At 43.3% G+C, this 20,224-nt stretch overlaps 1 protein-coding gene across 2 annotated transcripts; it reads left to right on the top strand.

The window, feature by feature from the left end:
* Positions 1–874: 874 nt before the first annotated feature.
* On the top strand, positions 875–16,768 carry MRPS21 (mitochondrial ribosomal protein S21). Of its 2 annotated transcripts, none has more exons than XM_036272947.1 (3): positions 875–923; positions 1,384–1,498; positions 16,458–16,766. In XM_036272947.1, exons 2-3 carry the CDS (start codon positions 1,416–1,418, stop codon positions 16,636–16,638), a joined length of 264 nt encoding a protein of 87 aa, XP_036128840.1. In that variant the 5' UTR covers positions 875–923; positions 1,384–1,415; the 3' UTR covers positions 16,639–16,766. The 2 variants fall into 2 exon arrangements, with proteins under 2 accessions (XP_036128840.1, XP_036128841.1); XM_036272948.1 differs by lacking the exon at positions 875–923 and adding an exon at positions 963–1,070 and having other exon boundaries at positions 16,458–16,768.
* Positions 16,769–20,224: the final 3,456 nt, after the last annotated feature.

Below are 20,224 nucleotides of genomic sequence, written 5' to 3'. Positions count from 1 at the left end.
CTCTATTTTTGTATTTTGAGTATGGTTTACCCTGAAGTAACTAGCATAATTGACGAGGGTGCGTGCGCGCGCGCGCGCGCGCCTGTTTTAGGGAAGGTACTCAAAGAACCTTATTGCACAAGTACCTGGTTGGGACCTATTTTCTTGTTTTGAGCCTTTCCCTACTAGTTTCCAGTAGTCACTAGATCTGAATTTATGTGAATAACCATAAATGGTATGTAGAAGTGACATATGAATAAAAGGAAAGCTGTTTCCATAGTGAGAAAAAATTAAAAAGAGATATTTCTCTAGGTCTCACTAGAGAGCAAAATGACAAAAGAGTGTTCCATTCTAAACCCTGCAAGTGTTTCCCAATTCTTTATTTAGTGACATGGCTGGCAAGATGATGTTATAGGAAACTCATGGTACGTTCATTTCGCTTTTTTTCCTTCGTTTTTAGGCAGGTGAGGGGTGTGATGCTGTTTTTCATTCGGAGAGCAGACCTCTAAGGATCCATGTTCTTTGCCAAGAGAGAACAAAAAGCATGCTCAGGGAGCTTCGCCTATTTCTCTCATTTTCTTTCCAAAAGAAAAAGAAAGAAATAGCTTAAATATCACATATTTAATAGGATTAAGGGGTAAGGAATCAGGCTGATCTCAGGAGCCGTAGGACAAGACCCCCTGAGAAGGAACTTGTTTGCGGGGAATTTAAGGCAACGAATATTTTGCTTTGTCGGGTGCAGAGTCCGGGCTCGGGGGGTCTGGTGGGGACCGCTGCAGAGACAGTCAACCGCGACCAGAGACAACGTTGCCATGGTTCCCGCGTAGTTTTTTTTTTTTTTTTTTCCTTCTTTCAGCCTCAGTTTCTTTGCGCGACGCGAGGATTACGTATTTCCGCTTCCGGCTGTGAGCGGGCTTCACGTCGGCTGGGTCGCGAGCGTGCGGGTGAGGAACCCGGACTGGGGGTGGGAAGGGTAGGCGGGTACTAAGGAGGGCACGTTTTCGCGCAGTTGTCCTCCTTCCTCAACACGGAGAAAGACTCCGAACCTAACTCCCACCCCAAACCTCCTGAAGCCGTGAGCAGTCTTGGAGGTGGGGTCTGCGGCGCGTCCGGGTCCTCTCGTGTCCGGCCACGTAGATTTCCGTGGTGACATGACACCCCGCTACCATCTCTTTGCTTCCCTATTGATAGGGTCTGTATTGGCAAAAAGAACGAGGGAGTCTCGATAACGACTCTCATGATTTTTAGGCAACGAGAACTTGCACGTGCCTTGTCTTGCTTATTCTTGAGCACGTTGCATATCCAGACATTGAATAAGCCATGAGGTAGAATGTGTGTTCTGTTGTGTTTCTCTTTTTTATCTAGGCTCTCTATTTTCTGTCCCCTTTCTCCATCGACCTTTAGGTCCTGCAAAGTGAAGACTTAATTCCAAGGGCATGGCAAAACATCTGAAGTTCATTGCCAGGACTGTGATGGTGCAGGAAGGGAACGTGGAAGGTGCATACAGGACCCTAAACAGGTAACTGTTAAGGGCCCAGAATCATGCCTAGACCAACTCAAGAAGTGCGGTAGAGGTTCTCTCCCTTCCCCGTCCTACTTTGTTCTCAAGCCAGTGCCAGCCCAGGTGTTCACAGTCTTGAAACTTCTTAGCCCCTCAGTTTACTGTCTTCAAAATTAAGTTCTTCTCATAGCCTAACTATATGAAGCTTAATCAGCAGTCATCTCTTTGATGATGAACCAGAATTCTATCCAAGACCTCAAATAGACCCCAAAGGGAAAATCAAGTTACAAAGTTGCCAGGAAGCAGGAGCATAGTACATGATTCATAGAAAACTGAGGGGGAGATTGGTATGGGACAAAGCTAAAGGAAGAGATGAATTCAGATTTGGAATCTTGGAGAAGCAAGCAAGAGATGAAAAGCGTTACAGGTTTAGAGGAAGGTTACAGCATAAGCAGAAACTTAGAGATGGACGTGAACTGGCTAGAGTGGAGGAGCTATATTGAAATGTTTTGGTTATTTATTTATTTATTTTTACCCTCACCAGAGGACATTTTTTCATTTTTTGTTCAGATATAGTGGGAGGGAGAGAGAGAGAGAAACATCGACGTGAAAGGGACACATCGAGTGGTTGCCACTCACACAACCCAACCAGGACCAGGGATAAACTGCAACTGAGGTACGTGCCCTTAGCGGGAACCGAACCCAGTTTCTCTGGACCGCAGGCCGATGCTCTAACTGCTGAGCCAAACCGGCCAGGGTGAAATGTTTTGTTTTTTTAAATATGTTTTTATTGCTTTTTCTAGAGAGAGGGAGAGAGAAACATCTGTCGGCTGCCTCCAGCATGCCTCCAATTGGAGATTAAGTCCAACCCCTGGCATGTGCCCAGACATGGAATTGAACTGGTGACCTCTTGGTGCATGGGACCATGGGCTCAATCAATTGGGCCACACTGGCTGGGCTTTACTGAAATGTTTTGAATGCTAGACTAAGAGATTTGAATGGCCCTACTGAAGAATGCCTTACCACTGTAGTTTCTAAAACAGTTCCTTAGCCTTCCTTTAGTTGTAAGAATTTTGACTTTCTGGCATGCCTCATTCATCATTTTATCTCTCCAGTGTGAAGCAGAGTTTGGAGAAGCAAATGCTTGTTGAGTTGAATTAACAAAGAATTGTATGAAAGTGATCTTAAGAGATTATGTGAGATGGCCCTCTATCTTCTTTTTTTTATCCTCACCCGAGGACATTTTTGCATTTATCTTCAGATAGAGTGGGAGGGAGAGAGGGAGGAAGAGAAACATCCATGTGAGAGAGACTCGTCAACTGGTTGCCACCCACACAACTCCAACTGGGGCCAGTGGAAAACTGCAGCCAAGATACATGATCTGTGGTAAGCTACTGAATGTCTCCCTGCCTCAGTTTCTTCATCTATAAAATGGAACCTTATAGTACCTTCATAGGCTTGATGTGAGGATTAAGTTGATATAATTAAAGTGCTTAGAACAGTGCTTGGCATATTATAGGCATTATATGTCAGCTATTATCATAATTTAGAAGTTATTGTAAGGAAGTTTTTACCTTTTTGGTATTGCTTTGTAGGCAACTTGTTTATTTATTTATTTTGAGAGATTGAAAGTTTGCTTTAGCAGTTTTTCTCTCCTGTCTTGCTTAATCATCAGGTTATGCTCAAGGTGGCCTGCAGATGAAGAAAATTAGAAAATAATTAAGCTTTATTTTGTCATGAGGACCTAGTTTGCTATTGGTATTGGAATGGCTCTTTTTTATAGACAATGATACTTTTTAACCAAGGCTCTTCCTGTTTATCCTATTGCTAATCTCTTTTTTAAAATAACAGCATTTATGCCCTGGCCGGTTTGGCTGAGTGGTAGAGCGTCGGCCCGAGGACCATTGAGTCTTGAGTTCGATTCGGGCCAAGGGCATGTACCTCGGTTGTGGTTCGTCCCTGGCCCTGGTATGGGTTGTGCAGGAGGCACCCTGTTGATGTGTCCCTCTCACGTCAGTGTTTCTCTCCCCCGTCCTCCCACTCTATCGCAGATAAATAGAAAAATATCCTCGGGTGAGGATTAAAAAATTCAATTAAAATTGCCCTGGCTGGTTTTGCTCAGCAGTTAGAGCGTTGGCCTGCGGTCTGGAGAGACCCAGGTTCCGTTCCCGCTAAGGGCACATACCTCAGTTGCACTTTGTCCCCGGCCCTGGTTGAGCCAAACCAGCCCGAGCTAAAAATTCTTCTTGATCCTAGGTGGGTAGTAGATGAGAGAAGAATAAATAAATGGCAGAAGGTGAGGCTCATTTGTTTGGATACCTTTTGCCATCTGGCCTTACTTGGCACTCAGACCTTGTTCTTAAGCTGTTTTCAAATATCTCTAAGCTTCTTTCTTTTGTTACTTCTCCTTTTTGTTAAACAGCAGCCCCATACTTTTTTTAAGGGTCTCTTTTAGTCAGAAACAGCAGGGACTGATCAGTATGACACTACATGATTTTCAACCCTGGATGCCAATTAGAATAACCTGGCCCAACCTAAGACTAAATTAGAGTCTCAGAGTCTCTGGACAGTGGCATCTGAACAGCAGAGTTTAAAAATATTTCCTGTGATCCCTGGCTGGGTCAGGGCACATGCTTGGGCTGTGTGCTGATCCTCGGTAAGGAGAGTGCAGGAAGCAGCTGATTGATGTTCTGCTCATAGATGTTTCTCCCTCTCTCTTTCCCTCTCTCTTCCTGTCTCTTTAAAACAAATAAATAAAAATTATTTTACATATGTACCAGAAGCAACCAATGAATGCATAATTAAGTGGAACAACAAATCCATGTTTTTCTCTTTCTCTGCCCCTCTCTCCCTCCTCCCCCTTCCTCTTTTTAAAAAAATTGATTTGAGAGAAAGAAACATTGATGTAAGAGTGAAACATCAATCAGTTGCATGCACCCCAATTGGGGACTGAACACTGAACCTGGACATGTGCCCTAACTGGGAATTGAACCCAAGACCTTTCTGTGCATGGAATTAGGCTCCAACCAGCTGAGATACACCAGCCAGGGCTGTAGGCTTCTTTTCTTTCTTTCTTTTTTTTTTTTGTGGTATATGCCCCTAGCACGAACCGAACCTGGGACTCTCTGTTCCACAGGCCGATGCTCAACCGCTGAGCCATACTGGCCAGGGCTGTAGGCTTCTTAAGGATAGAGACATGTGCTTTTCCATTTGTATATCCTTTGCATTTACCAAAGTGCCTGGCACATAAATATTTACTTAATGAATATAAATGTTTCTTTTATCTTCTGTCAGTTCCTTACTTTAGTGTAGTGTTTGTCAAACCTTTTCACTAAAGTATCCTTAACAGCAGAGTGAAGGAACCGCAGGCATATGTTATTTTTCAGTTTGTTTGTTTTTTGTTAATCCTCAAGTGAGGATATTTTTTCCATTGATTTTTAGACAGTGGAAGGAGGGAGGGAGGGGGAGAGAGAGAAACATGGATGTGAGAGTGACACATTGATTAGTGCCTCCCGCACAACCCGACCAGGGCAGGGACCGAACCTGTAACCCAGGTAAGTGCCCTTGAACCCACGACCATTTGGTCTTCAGGCTGACGCTCTAACCACTAAGCCAAACTGGCCAGGGCGGCATTACCTTGTTTTATAGTGCTTTGATTTATTGCATTTTAAAGGTGTCAGGCTTTTTCTGTTGGCTTTTTTTTTTTATATATAAAAATTGTAATCTTTTCTTCAACCAATGAAAAGATTACAACTAGTTTTATTGTGATACTCACTTTATTGCAGTGGCCTGGAACTGAACCTACAATATCTCTGATATGTCTGTATACAGGTTCTGCCACCACAGGAAACATGGAATGTCTTTGAAGTCTCTTTCTTTTTAATACATTTTTTGTGTGTGTGTGTTTACATGCCCCTAGCAGGAACCGAACCCGGGACTCTCTGGTCCGCAGGCCGACGCTCAACTGCTGAGCAAAACTGGCCAGGGCAATAAATATATTTATTTTATTTTATTTGTTTTAGAGAGACAGGAAGGGAGAGGGAAAGAGAGAGGGAGAAACATCTATGAGCGGAACATCAGTCAGCTGCCTCCTGCACTCTCCCTACCAGGGATCAGCACACAACCCAAGCATGTGCCCTGACTCCGAATCGAGCCAGCAACCTTTTGTTGCACGGGACGACATCCAACCAAGTGAGCCACACTGGCCAGGGCTTAAATAAAATTTTAGGTGATTTTTAAAAAAATTTGTTGCCATTACGTCTGTTTTAGAGCTAGCACCATCACCCCCACTCAAATTAAAATTGATGCTTCCACCCTGGCCAGTTAGGCTCAGTGGTTAGAATGTCGTCCCACGGACTAAAGAGTCATGGGTTTGATTCTGGTCAAGGGCACGTATCTCGTATCTCGGTTGCAGTTCATTTCCCAGCCTTGGTTGGGGTCGTGCAGGAGGCAACCAGTCAATGTATCTCTCTCACAATGATGTTTTGCTCTCTCTCCTCTTCTCTCCCACTCTCTCTGAAAATCAGTGGAAAAAATATCCTCGGGTAAGGATTAAAAATAAAATAAAATGGTGCTCCAGCTAGATGCATCAAATTTATTCAGAGACGTTTGTTTCTGGATAGTACCCTTGGCACTCTGTCAGGTATTCTAGTTAAGAAATGTAGCATTACTTTTTCTTCTCTTCAGGGATTAAAACACCAATGTAGGAACAGGTTTAGGGAAAACCAGTTTACATTGCTTCAAAAGAAAAGAATTTATTTATTTTTCTAGTCATTTTATTTAATTTTTAAAAATTAATTAATTAATTTGTTTATTTTTGTTACAGATGTTTCTCCTTTTTCCGCCATTGATACCCCCGCTTCCCCCCGCCCCACCCTGTCCCCAGCTTTGTTGTCCATGTCCATTGTTCATGCATACATGCATATAAGTTCCGTGGTTTATCCCCCCCCACCCCTCTTCTGGGGATTGTCAGTCTGTACCCCACTTCCACGTCTCTGGGACTGCCTCGTTCCTCAGACTGTTATGTTCATTATATTCCACAATTAAGTGAGATCATATGATACTTGTCTTTCTCTGTTTGGCTTGTTTCTCTTAGGATAATACTTTCCAGGTCCCTCCATGTCGTCTCAAAGGATAAGAGATCTTTCTTTCTTAACGCTGCATAGTACTCCATTGTGTATATGTACCACAGCTTTTTTATCCATTCGTCTACTGATGGACACTTGGGCTGTTTCCAGATCTTAGCGATTATAAATAGTGCTGCTATGAACATGGGGGTACATATATTCTTTCTGATTGGTGTTTCAGGCTTCTTAGGGTATTTTCCTAGAAGTGGGATCACTGGGTCAAATGGCAGTTCAATTTTTAATTTTTTGAGGAAACACCATAGTGCTTTCCATAGTGGCTGCACCAGTCTGCATGCCCACCAGCAGTGCACTAGAGTCCCCTTTTCTCCATACCCTCGCCAACCCATGTTTGATGATTTGTTGATAGTGGCCATTCTGACAGGTGTGAGGTGATACCTCATTGTTGTTGTAATTTGCATCTCTCTGCAAAAGAAAGGAATTTAATCAGAACAAAGAGGAGTGGTTAGATAGAAAAATAAATTAAGAGATTCAAGTCTCAGAGACTCAAGCCTGAGGTGTGATGATCTCTTTTAGGCTTCCTTATGAATTTGGAAAATTTGAACTTTGTGGCTGGGATTATCTAGGGAAGCAGTGCAAGAAAGGCATGTGATTGGAAGGAGCCAGTTTAGAGCAAGTATTGTAGCAGTGATTTTTATTATCTATGGGAAGGATACTTATTTTGTCAATTTAGATTTTAGGAAGCTGCAATTTCTATTCCTTTTTACTTTGGAGTGTTAGATATATATCCCATAATTGTATTTTAGCCTCAGGAAATAAAGTGATATTTTAATCTAAATTATTTTGCTTTTAGAATTTTTTCTAGGCAAGGACTGTTAAGCATGCAGATATGAGCGAGGTGGTTCTGGAGTGTCCCAGTCTTCCTGTCTATCAGACACAGTATTTTCTGATACATTCTTCTTTCTTTTTCCCTGCTTTTCCCTAATGTCCTCTCTCTGGCCACCTTTTCTGTATATATCTATTACATCCTAGGCTTCTCCTTATCTCTCTTAGCTTTCTGATAGTTGGTAGTTTAAAATTAAGTTGTATGTTCTGTGGTCTAATTACAACAGTAGATAGCAAATGAGAGGAGAGGGAGGTGGTTAAAACTTTAGCATGCTTGGAGGGCAGAGGCAGTCTTACAAAGGAAACAGCCTATGTGTCTTCCTAGTGAGACCGCCATAAAATGTTTGTTATATAACCAAGGGCCCTCATTGGTGCCCTGGGATGAGGAGATGGAGAGTGGGGGTTGCCAGGAAGCCCTGCATGATTGGCTGGCCCCTAAGCAAGGAAGGCAAACACACTGGAAGCATGCCAGATGACCCCTTTTATTCCTGGTAGGCGAGCTTCAGGGCCCATTGAGTCCTTCTGTGTACATGTTGGTCCTGACGTAGGCTAGCTACACTGACGTGAGTCTGCCACTGCCAACCTCCCCCAGCTCCTTTTACATGATCTGTTGAATTTCTCTAAAACTGGCAGCTGGTTTCTCCTTCAGTGTTATGTTGCCAGGCACCTGAACTCAAGGCTGATCTGTTTACACTAAAGATCTTGGTCTTCTAGTCCTTGAACTACCTTTGGAAGCAGAAACATCATTAGTAATGCCCTATTTATTCATGAGCTCTACAAAGCTCTTCCTGTATTCTTTTTATTAGAAATGAGTTGAGAAGATGCCTCTCTGGTAAGAACTCTGGAGCATTTGAAGGTAATCTGTGCTTTTTTAGGGTAACTAGAAAGTACAGAGTAAGGGAGGGAATCCCCACCTGGAATCTTGGAATTTATTAGGTCTGTGTTCAGGAACTAGTGAGAACAATCCAGGGAAAACTCTGAGCAACCTCTTAATTATATTGGGGGCCACCAATCTTTTTTCTTTCCCCTCCTCCATTCTAATATTCTTCTGTTACTTTTCCTCTTGTCTTGCTTTTTTGCCTCACCACACAGGTATTTACTTGGTAAGATGATCACTTCTGTTTCACACCCCTTTCAAAACTCCAATAGGATACCTGAGTATGTGTCTAAACTCCCTCCTCCCTTTGCAGTTTTCTTTTATCCTACTTTTAAACTGCCTTTGTCATTCCAGTAGGATCCTCTTCCTAGATGAAGTCATATCCAGGAGTCTCTGTTCTTTTTATAGTCTTTCCTCAAATCCAGTCAATCTCCTTGTCCTTTTTATATTATATATCCAATTTTTTTCTTTTAGGGACTTTTTCCTATATTGTCTCTAATACACTAGTGCCTAGACCAGAAAGTGACCTCCATTAAACAGCAGTAAACAACTAGACAGAAGTAAATGCTTAGGTGTTTGCATCATTACTTTCCCTCAGTGTGCCATGTCGTGGCTTCCATCTCTTTATCTAATTAAGGGGTCTAACCCAGCTCTTTCCTCCCTCATTGTCTCTTTGCCTGTGGGCACTGCAGTAATTTGTCTTCTGAACCTCAGTGGTATTTGCTTGAGAAGCAAAAGAGTATTGCATAGCAGTAAAGACCTGAATTCTACTTCTAGCTCTATTTTGTGATTTTCAGTTTCTTAATCAGTAAAGAGATGACATTACTTGCTTAATCAATTTCATAGGATTGTAATCAGGATCATGGATGTGGAAATGCCATCTTAAAAAAGGAATGTTATTGACGCTTTCTGAGCCAGTATTTCCAAGAACTGTGTCTGTTACAAAGTCACTTAATCCCTTGAGCTGTGGACATTTGTCAGACGACTAGAAGATTCCGTTTTGTTATATATTTATTGATAAAGGCTTAATCCCTAACTTTAAGAAGCACACAGCCCAGTAAGGGAGATTTAAATAAAGACACACACAGTTAAATATAATTTTGTCTGATCAATATTTTATTTTTATTTATTTATATTTTATCCTCACCTGAGGACTTTTTGCATTTATCTTCAGATAGAGCAGGGGGGAGAGAGGGAGGAAGAGAGAGAGAAACATTGATGTGAGAGAGACACATCGAGTGGTTGCCACCCACACGACCCCAACTGGGGTCAGTGACAAACTGCAACCAAGGTACGTGCCCTTAGCGGGAACCGAACCTGGGTCTCTCTGGTCCGTGGGCCAATGCTCTAACTGCTGAGCCAAACCGGCCAGGGCTGATCAGTATTTTAAAAGAGGCATTAACGCCCTGGCAGGTTTGGCTTAGGAGTTAGAGCATTGGCCCTCAGACTGAAAGGTCGAGGGTTCGACTCCTGGTCAAGGGCATGTACCTGGGTTGTAGGTTCAATTCCCTGGTCTGGGTCTTGCAGGAGACAACCAATTCGTGTGTCTCTTACATTGACGTCTCTCTCCAAAAATCAATGGAAAAAAAATATCCTTGGGTGAGGATTAATAAAAGAGGCATTATCAGCAATATGCTATAGCATTGGTTCTCTCTGGACCATCAGCAGCAACATCACCCGAGAACTTGTTAGAAACGGACATTCTTGCGCTCTGCCCTAGGCCCTATGGAATCAAAAACTAGAGGTGAAACAGCAATCTGTGTTTTAACATGTTTTTCTTTGCTGCATGCTAAAGATTGAGAACCACTGTGCTTTGAAACAGAGAAGGAGTGATTAATTTCATCTGGACCAGTTTACAGACATAACTGCTGATTTGGGCCTTTGAAGTATAAATAGGATTTCATAAAACAGAAAAAGAAAGGAATGATGTTCCAAGTAAAGAGAACATCTTGAGCAAAGGTAAAAACTAGATATGTAGCCCAGCTAGGGTGGCCCAGTGGTTGAGCATCAACCCATGCACCAAGAGGTCCCAGTTCGATTCCCAGTCAGGGCACATACCCAGGTTGTGGGCCAAATCCCCATTGGGGGCATGCAGGAAGCGTTTCTATCTCTCCCTCTCCCTTCCTTTCTGAAATCAATAAAGAAAAATAAATTTAAAAAAAAGAAAGCAAGCCTTGGCCGGTTTGGCTCAGCAGTTAGAGCATCGGCCTGCGGTCCTGAGAGACCTGGGTTCGGTTCCTGCTAAAGGCGCTTACCTCGGTTGCAGTTTGTCCCCGGCCCTGGTCGGTCGTGCGGGTGGCAGCCACTCGATGTGTTTTTTTCACATCGATGTTTCTCTCTCTCTCTCTCTGTTCCTCTCTCTCCCTCCCACTCTACCTGAACAAAAAATGGAAAAATGTCCTCAGGTGAGGATAAAAAAAAAAAAGAAAGCAAGACTTATCTTGAAATCTTTAAAAAAAAAAACTAGATATGTAGTATATTTGGAGAGCTTCACCTAGTTCATTGTGACTAGGTCATAGGCTTCATAGGCAAGTTATTAAAGATAAAGCTAGAGAAGTAGGGTGAAGTTCCATTACTAGGGCTTCAGGCTTACACTAGTGGTTCCCAGATTTATCTTCACATTGGAATCACCATGTTCTTCCTCTCCCATTTAATTCTTCTGGAGTGTGGCCTAGGGGATGGAATTTTTAAAATATCCCTAGGTGGCCCTGGCCAGTGTGGCTCAGTTGGTTGAGTGTCATCCTGTGCGCCGAAAGGTCGCTGTTTTGATTCCTTGTCAGGGCACATGCCCAGGTTGCAAGTTCCATTCCCAGTCCAGGTGCATAGGAGAGGCAAACAATTCATGTTTCTGTCACATTGATGTTTCTTTTTTTTTAGATAGAGTGAAGGGGAAGGGGAGAGAGAAGCATCGGTGCGAGAGAGACAGGTCAATTAGTTGCCTCCTGCATGACCCTGATCGGGGCCAGGGATAAACCTGCAACCTAGATATGTGCCGTTGACTGGAAATCGAACCTGTGACCCTTCAGTCCGCAGGCTGATGCTCTAACCACTGAGCACCCGGCCAGGGCTCACATTGATGTTTTCTCTTTCTCTCTCTTCCCCCTTCTCCTCCCTTCCTCTCTCTCTAAAATAAATAAAAACATATTTAAAAAAATAAAATAAACTATCCCCAGGTGAGTGTCATCCTGAAAGGTTGCTGGTTTGATTCCCAGTCAATAATGTGCAGACAACACTGGGAACCACTGGCTTAGACTATTTTGTATATTGGGAAATATTTTTTTTAGTTGGTTGGTTGGTTGATTGATTGATTGATTTTAGAGAGAGAGAGAGGAAGGGAGAGGAAGAGGAAGAGAGATGGTAAGAAACATTGATCTGTTGTTCCACTTATTTATGCATTCATTGGTTGATTCTTGTATGTACCCTGACCGGGGATCAAACCCACAACCTTAGTGAATCAGGGCAATGCTCTAACCAACTGAGCTACCTGGCCAGGGCCTTGGGAAAGATTTTTTAACATCAGAGTGACATGATCTAATTTATGTTTCAGGACAATAATTGGTGTAGGTAAGGAGAATGAAAATAGGGCAACCTACTTACCCTTCACAATTCAAATAAGTTTAGGAAGCCTTCATAACCACCTTCTTGTCCTCAAATCCAGATTAAGTGCCTCTCCTGTGTCCTCTTCTATAGCAGTGTTTCCCTTATCTTTGCACCTATCACACTCTTGTAATTCTTGTATAATTGTCTTCTCTACTAGACCTCAGGTAGGGAAACATGTCTAAGTTTTTCTGTCTTTAGCATTTAACACAATGTCTAGTACAGTGTTGGGATTCCATAAATAATGTATTGATTAAATGACCAGTTAGATGATTATTTCAGTATTCCAGATACAAGACGATAAAGACCAAAATTAGAGCTGTGGCCATAGAAGAGGAGAGAAGGAAGAGATCTAAGAACTATTTCAGGATATAAAATTTATAGGATGTGGTAACTGTGGATGTAGGAAGTAAAGGAGAAAGCCTAGTTCAGGAATGTGCTGAGATTTTTAGCTTGAGTAATTGGTGATACCATTAACATTATAGAGGAGGAGGAATAAAATTTAGGAGGAAACAATAAATTTGCTTTTTGTAGGTTTTGAGGCAGTTGAAAATATTTTAGCCTTAGGTAAGATTGGAGTTACAGATAAAGATTTAGGAGTCAATAGTGTCTGGATCAGTTCTCAATTGTGACTCTACATTAGAATTATTTTGGGGGTCTTTGAAAACATTTCCAGTACATAGAACCACTCTAGACCAATTAAGTCAGAATCTATGAGGAGTGGGGCCTAGGCATCAGTACCTTTTTTTTTTTCGCCAGTAAAAGGCGAAAGATTTATATGATCTGAAGAGAAACCAGAATATGGCATCAGTACTTTTTTTTTTTTTTTTTATCCTCACCCGAGGACATTTTTCCATTTTTTGTTCAGATAGAGCGGGAGGGAGAGAGAGAGAGAGAAACATCGACGTGAAAGGGACACATCGAGTGGCTGCCACCCGCACGACCAACCAGGGCCGGGGACAAACTGCAGCCGAGGTACGTGCCCTTAGCGGGAACCGAACCCGGGTCTCTCAGGACCGCAGGCCGACGCTCCAACCGCTGAGCCAAACCGGCCAGGGCCTGGCATCAGTACCTTTTAAAAGCCATGTATGGGCCCTGGCCAGTTTGGCTCAGCGGTTAGAGCGTCGGCCTGCGGTCCGGAGAGACCCGGGTTCGGTTCCCGCTAAGGGCACGTACTTCGGTTGCAGTTTGTCCCCGGCCCTGGTTGGTCGTGCGGGTGGCAGCCACTCGATGTGTCCCTTCACGTCGATGTTTCTCTCTCTCTCTCTCTCTCTCCCGCTCTATCTGAACAAAAAATGGAAAAGTGTCCTCGGGCGAGGATAAAAAAAAAAAAAAAAAAAAAAAAAAAAAGCCCTGGCCGGTTTGGCTCAGCGGTTAGAGCGCCCACCTGCGGTCAGGAGAGACCGCGGTTCGGTTCCCGCTAAGGGCACGTACTTCGGTTGCAGTTTGTCCCCGGCCCTGGTTGGTCGTGCGGGTGGCAGCCACTCGATGTGTCCCTTCACGTCGATGTTTCTCTCTCTCTCTCTCTCTCTCCCGCTCTATCTGAACAAAAAATGGAAAAGTGTCCTCGGGCGAGGATAAAAAAAAAAAAAAAAAAGCCCTGGCCGGTTTGGCTCAGCGGTTAGAGCGCCCGCCTGCGGTCAGGAGAGACCGCGGTTCGGTTCCCGCTAAAGGCATGTACCTTGGTTGCAGTTTGTCCCCGGCCCTGGTTGGTCGTGCGGGTGGCAGCCACTCGATGTGTCCCTTTCACATCGATGTTTCTCACTCTCTCTCTTCCTCTCTCTCCCTCCCACTCTGTCTGTACAAAAAATGGAAAAATGTCCTCGGGTGAGGATAAAAAAAAAAAAAAAAAAAGCCATGTATGGGGTGGTTCCATTGTGCATTGTGGTTGAGGGTCACGGGTAGAGGTTAAGGGAATCATAACCAGAAATGAAATGGTTTACAGTCAGAATCTTGAGTGATACCACTATTCAAGGGTAAATTGAGGAAGAAAGTTGGCAAAGGAGACCCTTTGTAGGCCAAGAGACTGAGTCTTTTGGTCTTCAGTGACCTACTTCTCTATTGTGAGACTAGTGCTGGGTCCACATGACTTCTGGGCATGTCAGTGTTTCCAGCAGAACCCAAATTATCTGCTTCTCCTGCTTCTGGGATTTTGCAGCAATTCCCTTGATTCCCATTACCTTGCAACTAAAACCTAGACAAACTGACTTACACAATTAAGATTCTCTAGTAGCTTACAAATCATTTTCAATATTAAAACAGCAAGAGGCTGAGAGAGGATCCCATAGATACAGTGGTTCCCATGTCTATTCACATTTGTAATTTACCCAAAGCTCAGCTCTTTTCAAGTTCATGTTCAATCTTTTGTTGTTATCTTGGTCTTTGTAATATAACATAGCAGCAGTAAATAGAGTTTCCCACTGGGCAAAATTAGCTGGTGGTTGCTCTCATTAACTTCTTCCTGTGTCCTCCTCCTTCCAATTATAATAACCATGTCTCAACCTCCTTATCTCCAGTTGTGTTTATGACTTCTTACATGTAATATAAGAGCAGGGAAAGCAGGAATGGGACCATGTAAACAATGCCAGGAATGGAGGGCAGCAGCAGCAACAGGTGCCTCCAGATCTTCTCAGGATCAACTAATGATGGGTTGAGAGGGAGACTAAAGTTATCGATTGGAACTAGAGCTCTCAGGAGCCTAGGGATTAATAGATTATAGACTAAGCCCCCATGTCTTCTTGGCTCCGTGAAAACAAAGGTGAGTTTGAGTTAGGTGTGTTATAAATCTGACAGGAGAAGCTGCATTGCAAGAAATGGGGTAGGGGGGCAAAATAAACAACTCAGTTTTTTTTGTTTTGTTTTTGTTTTGTTTTGTTTTGTTTTATCCTCACCCGAGGATATTTTTCCATTTTTTGTACAGATAGAGTGGGAGGGAGAGAGAGGGAGGGAGAGAGAGGAAGAGAGAGAGAGAGAGAAACATTGATGTGAAGGGACACATCGAGTGGCTGCCACCTGCACGACCAACCAGGGCCGGGGACAAACTGCAACCGAAGTACGTGCCCTTAGCGGGAACCGAACCCGGGTCTCTCCGGACCGCAGGCCGACGCTCTAACCGCTGAGCCAAACTGGCCAGGGCTAAACAACTCAGTTTTAAGGACACTTAAAGATTAATAAAATGTGATTTCTGCATTTGGAGGATTTTAGTCTAATAAGTAACTAATGGAAGGGCAGAATTAAATAATTGCTAAGTAGGTCTACAATAAAGTAAATGATTTTTGCCCTGGCCAGTGTGGCTCAGTTGGTTGGGCATCGTCCCCTGTACCAAAAGATTGCCAGTTCCATTCCTGGTCAGGGGACATGCCCTGGTTTTGGGCTTGATCCCCGTTAGGCAGCCAATTGATGTTCTGCTCTCACAGCAATTTTTCTTTCTCCTCCTCTCTCTAAGAATCAATACATATATTTAAAAATAATGATAAAATTAATTATTTTCCCTAATTAAAGAAGAGGAGAAAGTTTTGTGGAGAGGCGACATCTGGGTTTGGCATCAAAAAGATGTGGAAAATTTCAGTCAAAAGGTTGGCAACTGAGGGTTGAAGGTGGCATTCTAGGCAGAGGAAGCAGCATGAGTGAAGACTTGGGATTAGAGTGTGTTCAGGGAGCAGTCAGCAAAGTAGTGGGTTGGAGCATATGCTAAATGGAAAAATGTTGGATGAGAGGCTGTTTTAGTGGTCCCACGTGTATCACAGGTGTGATGAGGGCCTCTTCTTTCCCTGCATTAAGTAGGCCCAGAGATTTCTCAGACCTACAGACTTCAGCTATATCAGTTTTTAAACAGTGTAACAGTGGAACTACATTCTTCACTAAGGACCTAGGAATCACCCCCAGTGATTTTTTTTTTTGCTACCACAATGACTCACCCACATGAAGACTCTGAAATGACCCCGTGGTTGCAAATCACTGCCATAGGGAGCCACTGTTCTTATGGCACTATATCATATCGCTCAGGTGTGCTGTGGTAGAAAAAAGGTTGAGAACATGGCCCTAACTATAAACTCCCCAAGAGCATGGACGGTGTAATTAATTGCTTTTTTTTTTTTAATCCTTACCCAAGGACATTTTTGCATTTATCTTCAGATAGAGCGGGAGGGAGAGAGGGGGGAAGAGAGAGAAACATCAGTGTGAGAGAGACATATTGACTGGTTGCCACCCACACGACCCCAACTGGGGCTGGGGACAGACTGCAACTGAGGTACGTGCCCTTAACAGGAACTGAACCTGGGACTCTCTGGTCCGCAGGCCGATGCTCTAACCGCTGAGCCAAACCAGCCAGGGCAATTAATTTCTTTTTTTATTCTCCCCAGATTCCTATTTTGGGCCTCTATAAGTAGGCAGTTAATGTTGTATTGCCACCATTTCACACCGTAATTTTTTACAGACATCAATTGTTTGGTCAGTTGACTTCTGGCCATCTATAACATTGGAAAGGAATAATAATGAACCCAAGCTTCTAACTTCATTGCCTGCCTTCATACAGAATCCTCACCATGGATGGGCTCATTGAGGACATCAAGCGGCGCCGATACTACGAGAAGCCTTGCCGCAGACGACAGAGGGAAAGCTATGAAACCTGCCAGAGGATCTACAACATGGAAATGACTCGCAAGATCAACTTTTTGATGCGAAAGAATCGGGCAGATCCATGGCAGGGCTGCTGAGGCCTGTGGATAGGAGGCCCAGAAGGAAAACCTTTACCCGGTTGTGTCTCCACCTCTTTCTGCAACCCCATTTTGTCTTACCATTTCTTGCAATAAACTCAATCACATATATATATATATAAGAAGGCCTGCATACATAGAAACAATCCAACTAGTCAGCCATGCCCCCCCCCCTTTTATTAAGTGAAAGAGAAACTGAGTCTAGGAGTAGAGAAGGGCTAGTTGGGAGGGGGGAATCGGGAATTACTGTTTAATGGATACTGAGTTTGAATTTGGGAGGATGAAAAAGTTCTGGAGACAGATGGTGGTTGTGTGGTTACATAACCGTGAAAGTAGTTAATGCCACTAAATTTGTACACTCATATGGTTAAATGGTAGATTTTGTTATTTATATTTTACGATAATTTTTTAAAGTAGTCTAGGAGAGGTGAAGAAATTTTCTAAAATGTAACGATTTCCTAGCAATTTTTATGAAACAGCAAGATCTTATTTATTTATTTTGACAAGAGAAAATCAAATTTAATATCATGTGCATGGGAACCCCACATACATGAGAGAATCAGAGACCCTGCATACAGGAGAGGTTCAGAGATAGAAAGGGGGATTGAGGTATGTAAGACATCCTGAGTTAGGGATGAGGTAATATACCTTGAGGTGTGCTTCAAAGTGTCATTGCAGGATAATAAGAGTAGATAGTCATTAAATGAAAGTTTGCCCTGCCATATAGGTGTGTCAAAAGGTTTGCCCTGATAATCTCTTTTTATGGGCAAGGCCTTTGATTCAAATTTTTCTAGGTAATTAAGAGGGGAACAGGAACAGAAGTTTCTCCTGAGCCTAAAGCTAAAATTGCCTTCAGCTCAAATCTGCATACCACTGAGGCACATCCTGGGGTGGCTGGTTCTAGACCCCCCAAGTCTTCCCATACCCTTGCTGGTATCATATTCTTTTTTATAACATTTTCTATTTTTCAATTACAGTTGACATATTAATTTCAGGTGTTACTCTCCCATGATTAGATATTACATAACTTACCAAGTGATCATCCTGATAAATCTCACACTCATCTGACCCAATACATAGTTATTAGAATATTATGGACTTATTCCCTATGCTGTCCTTCACATCCCCATGACTGTTTTGTGACTACCAATTTGTACTTCTTAATCCTTTCCCCTTTTTCACACAGCCTCCTCACCCCCCCTTCCATCTGGCAACCATCAAAATGTTCTTTGTAGCTATGAGTTTTCTATTATGGTTTGTTTATTTTTTTAAGATTCAATTGTTGATAGATATGTATTGCAATTTTATTGTTCACATTTTTGATATTTGTTTGTTTTTCTTTTTTTTTTAATGTGTTTTTATTGATTTCAGAGAGAGGAAAGGAGAGAGAAAGAAACATTGATCGGCTGTCTCCTGCATGCCCCCTACTGGAGATTGAGTCCACAACCTGGGCGTGTGCCCTGACCAAGAATTAAACCAATGACCTCCTGGTGCATGGGATGACACTCAACCAACTGAGCCATACTAGTTGGGCTTCTTCTTAAAGACGACCCTTTAACATTTCATATAATACTGGTTTGGTGGTGGTGAACTCCTTTAGCTTTTTCTTGTCTGAGAAGCTCTTTATCTGTTTTTCAGTTATAAATGATAGCTTTGCCGGGTAGAGTAATCTTGGTTGTAGGTTCTTACTTATGATTACATTTAGTATTTCTTACCAATCCCTTCCGGCCTGCAAAGTTTCTGTTGAGAAATCAGCTGACAGTCTTATGGAAGCTCCTTTGTAGGGTAACTGCTTTTCTCTTGCCGCTTTTAAGATTCTCTCTTTGTCCTTAACCTTTTACATTTTCATTATGATATGTCTTGGTGTGGGCCTCTGTGGGTTCATCTTTGGGAATGTGCACTTCCTGGACGTGTATGTGTACATAGATCTTTGTTTGTTTGTTTGTTTTTTTGGTTAATCCTCATCGGAGGATTTTTCCATTGATTTTTAGAGAGAGAATGGGGGGTTGGGGAGAGAGAGAAAGAAAGAAGGGAACATCAATTGCTTACTTCTCATACGTGCCCTGATCAGGGCTGAGGATTGAACGTGCAACCTGGGTACATGCCCTTGATGGGGAATGGAACTGGACACCCTTCAGTACACAGGCCAATGCCCTAACCACTAAACCATACTGGCTAGAGCTTTTTATGTAGGTTTTCAATTCCTTGCTCTGTCTCTGGCACTTCCATGATGTGAATGTTGGTGTGCTTAAAGTTGTCCCAGAGGCTCATTGTACTATCCTCACTTTTTTTGGATTCTTTTTTTTTTTTTATGGTGTTCTCATTGGGTGTTTTCTGCTTCCTTATATTCCAAATCTCTGATTTGATCCTCTGCTTCATCTGCTCAATGGTTGATTCCCTGTGATGTATTCTTCATTGAAGTTAATGAATTTTTTATTTCTGACTGGCTCATTTTTTTTTTATTCTCACCCGAGGACATTCTTCCCTTTTTGTTCAGATAGAGTGGGAGGGGGAGAGAGGAAGAGAGAGAGAGAGAGAGAGAGAGATCGATGTGAAAGGGACACATCGAGTGGTTGCCACCTGTACAACCAACCAATGAGGGCCGGGGACAAACCGCAACCGAGGTATGCACCCTTAGTGGGAACCGAACCCGAGTCTCTCTGGACCACAGGCCGACGCTCTAACCGCTGAGCTAAACCGGCCAGGGCTGACTGACTCTTTTATATTTCCTAATTTTGTTTGTATGTTTTCTATCTCTTTGTTGAAGTTCTCACTAAGTTCTTCTGTGCTGCCCTTAAATTCAGTAAGCATCCTTATAACCAATGTTTTGAACTTTGCATCTGTTAGATTGCTTGTCCTCATTTTGTTTAGTTCTTTCTCTGAAGTTTCGTTGTTTTCTTTCATTTTGGACATGTTTCTTTGGCTCCTTTTGGCAGCCTCTCTGTGTTGGTTTCTATATATTAGGTAACACTGCTACGTACGTCTCCTGGTTTTGGTAAAGTGGCTTAATGTAGTAGGTGTTCTGTAAGGCCCAGTGGCACAGCCTCCCTGATCACCCAAGCTGGGCACTAGAGGAGCACCCCCACCCCCCACCTCCCACCCCTGGGATGGGCTGTGTACACCCACCTCTTGTATGTGTACATATGTGGAATGTAGCTGAGCCTTGATCACTCTTGGCATGTCAATGGGAGGGCTTTAACCCCAGGTCAATTAGCTGCAAGGACTGGTTGCCACCACTTGGAAGGATTAGCTATGCAGGGGCCCACCCCACAAAGCAAGATTTTCTTCAGCAGGGCTCTGGTACGTGCTTAATCCACCCCTTGAGTGTGTCACATTTGGAGGTGGTTGGGTGGTGGTACTTTGACGTGGTATGAAGCTGTCCACTGGGTGCACTGGCTCTGGGGCCTCCCAGGAGGTGCAGGCCAAGGTCAGCTACCACCTATGTTCTGCCTGGGGCCACCTAGTATGAGCTACAAAGTGATCTGCAGATGGCTGCTACTTGTGCTGGGCTTGGAGGTGCCCAGGTGAGGCCAAGCTGTGAACCAAGGCTGGCTGCTGCTAGTGCCAGGCCAGGGGCCACTTAGAG

The sequence above is a fragment of the Molossus molossus genome, unplaced genomic scaffold (genome assembly GCF_014108415.1).
Source record: "Molossus molossus isolate mMolMol1 unplaced genomic scaffold, mMolMol1.p scaffold_m16_p_20, whole genome shotgun sequence".
NCBI classification, from domain to species: Eukaryota; Metazoa; Chordata; class Mammalia; order Chiroptera; family Molossidae; genus Molossus; species Molossus molossus.
This window is presented reverse-complemented; position numbering and strand designations above follow the sequence as displayed.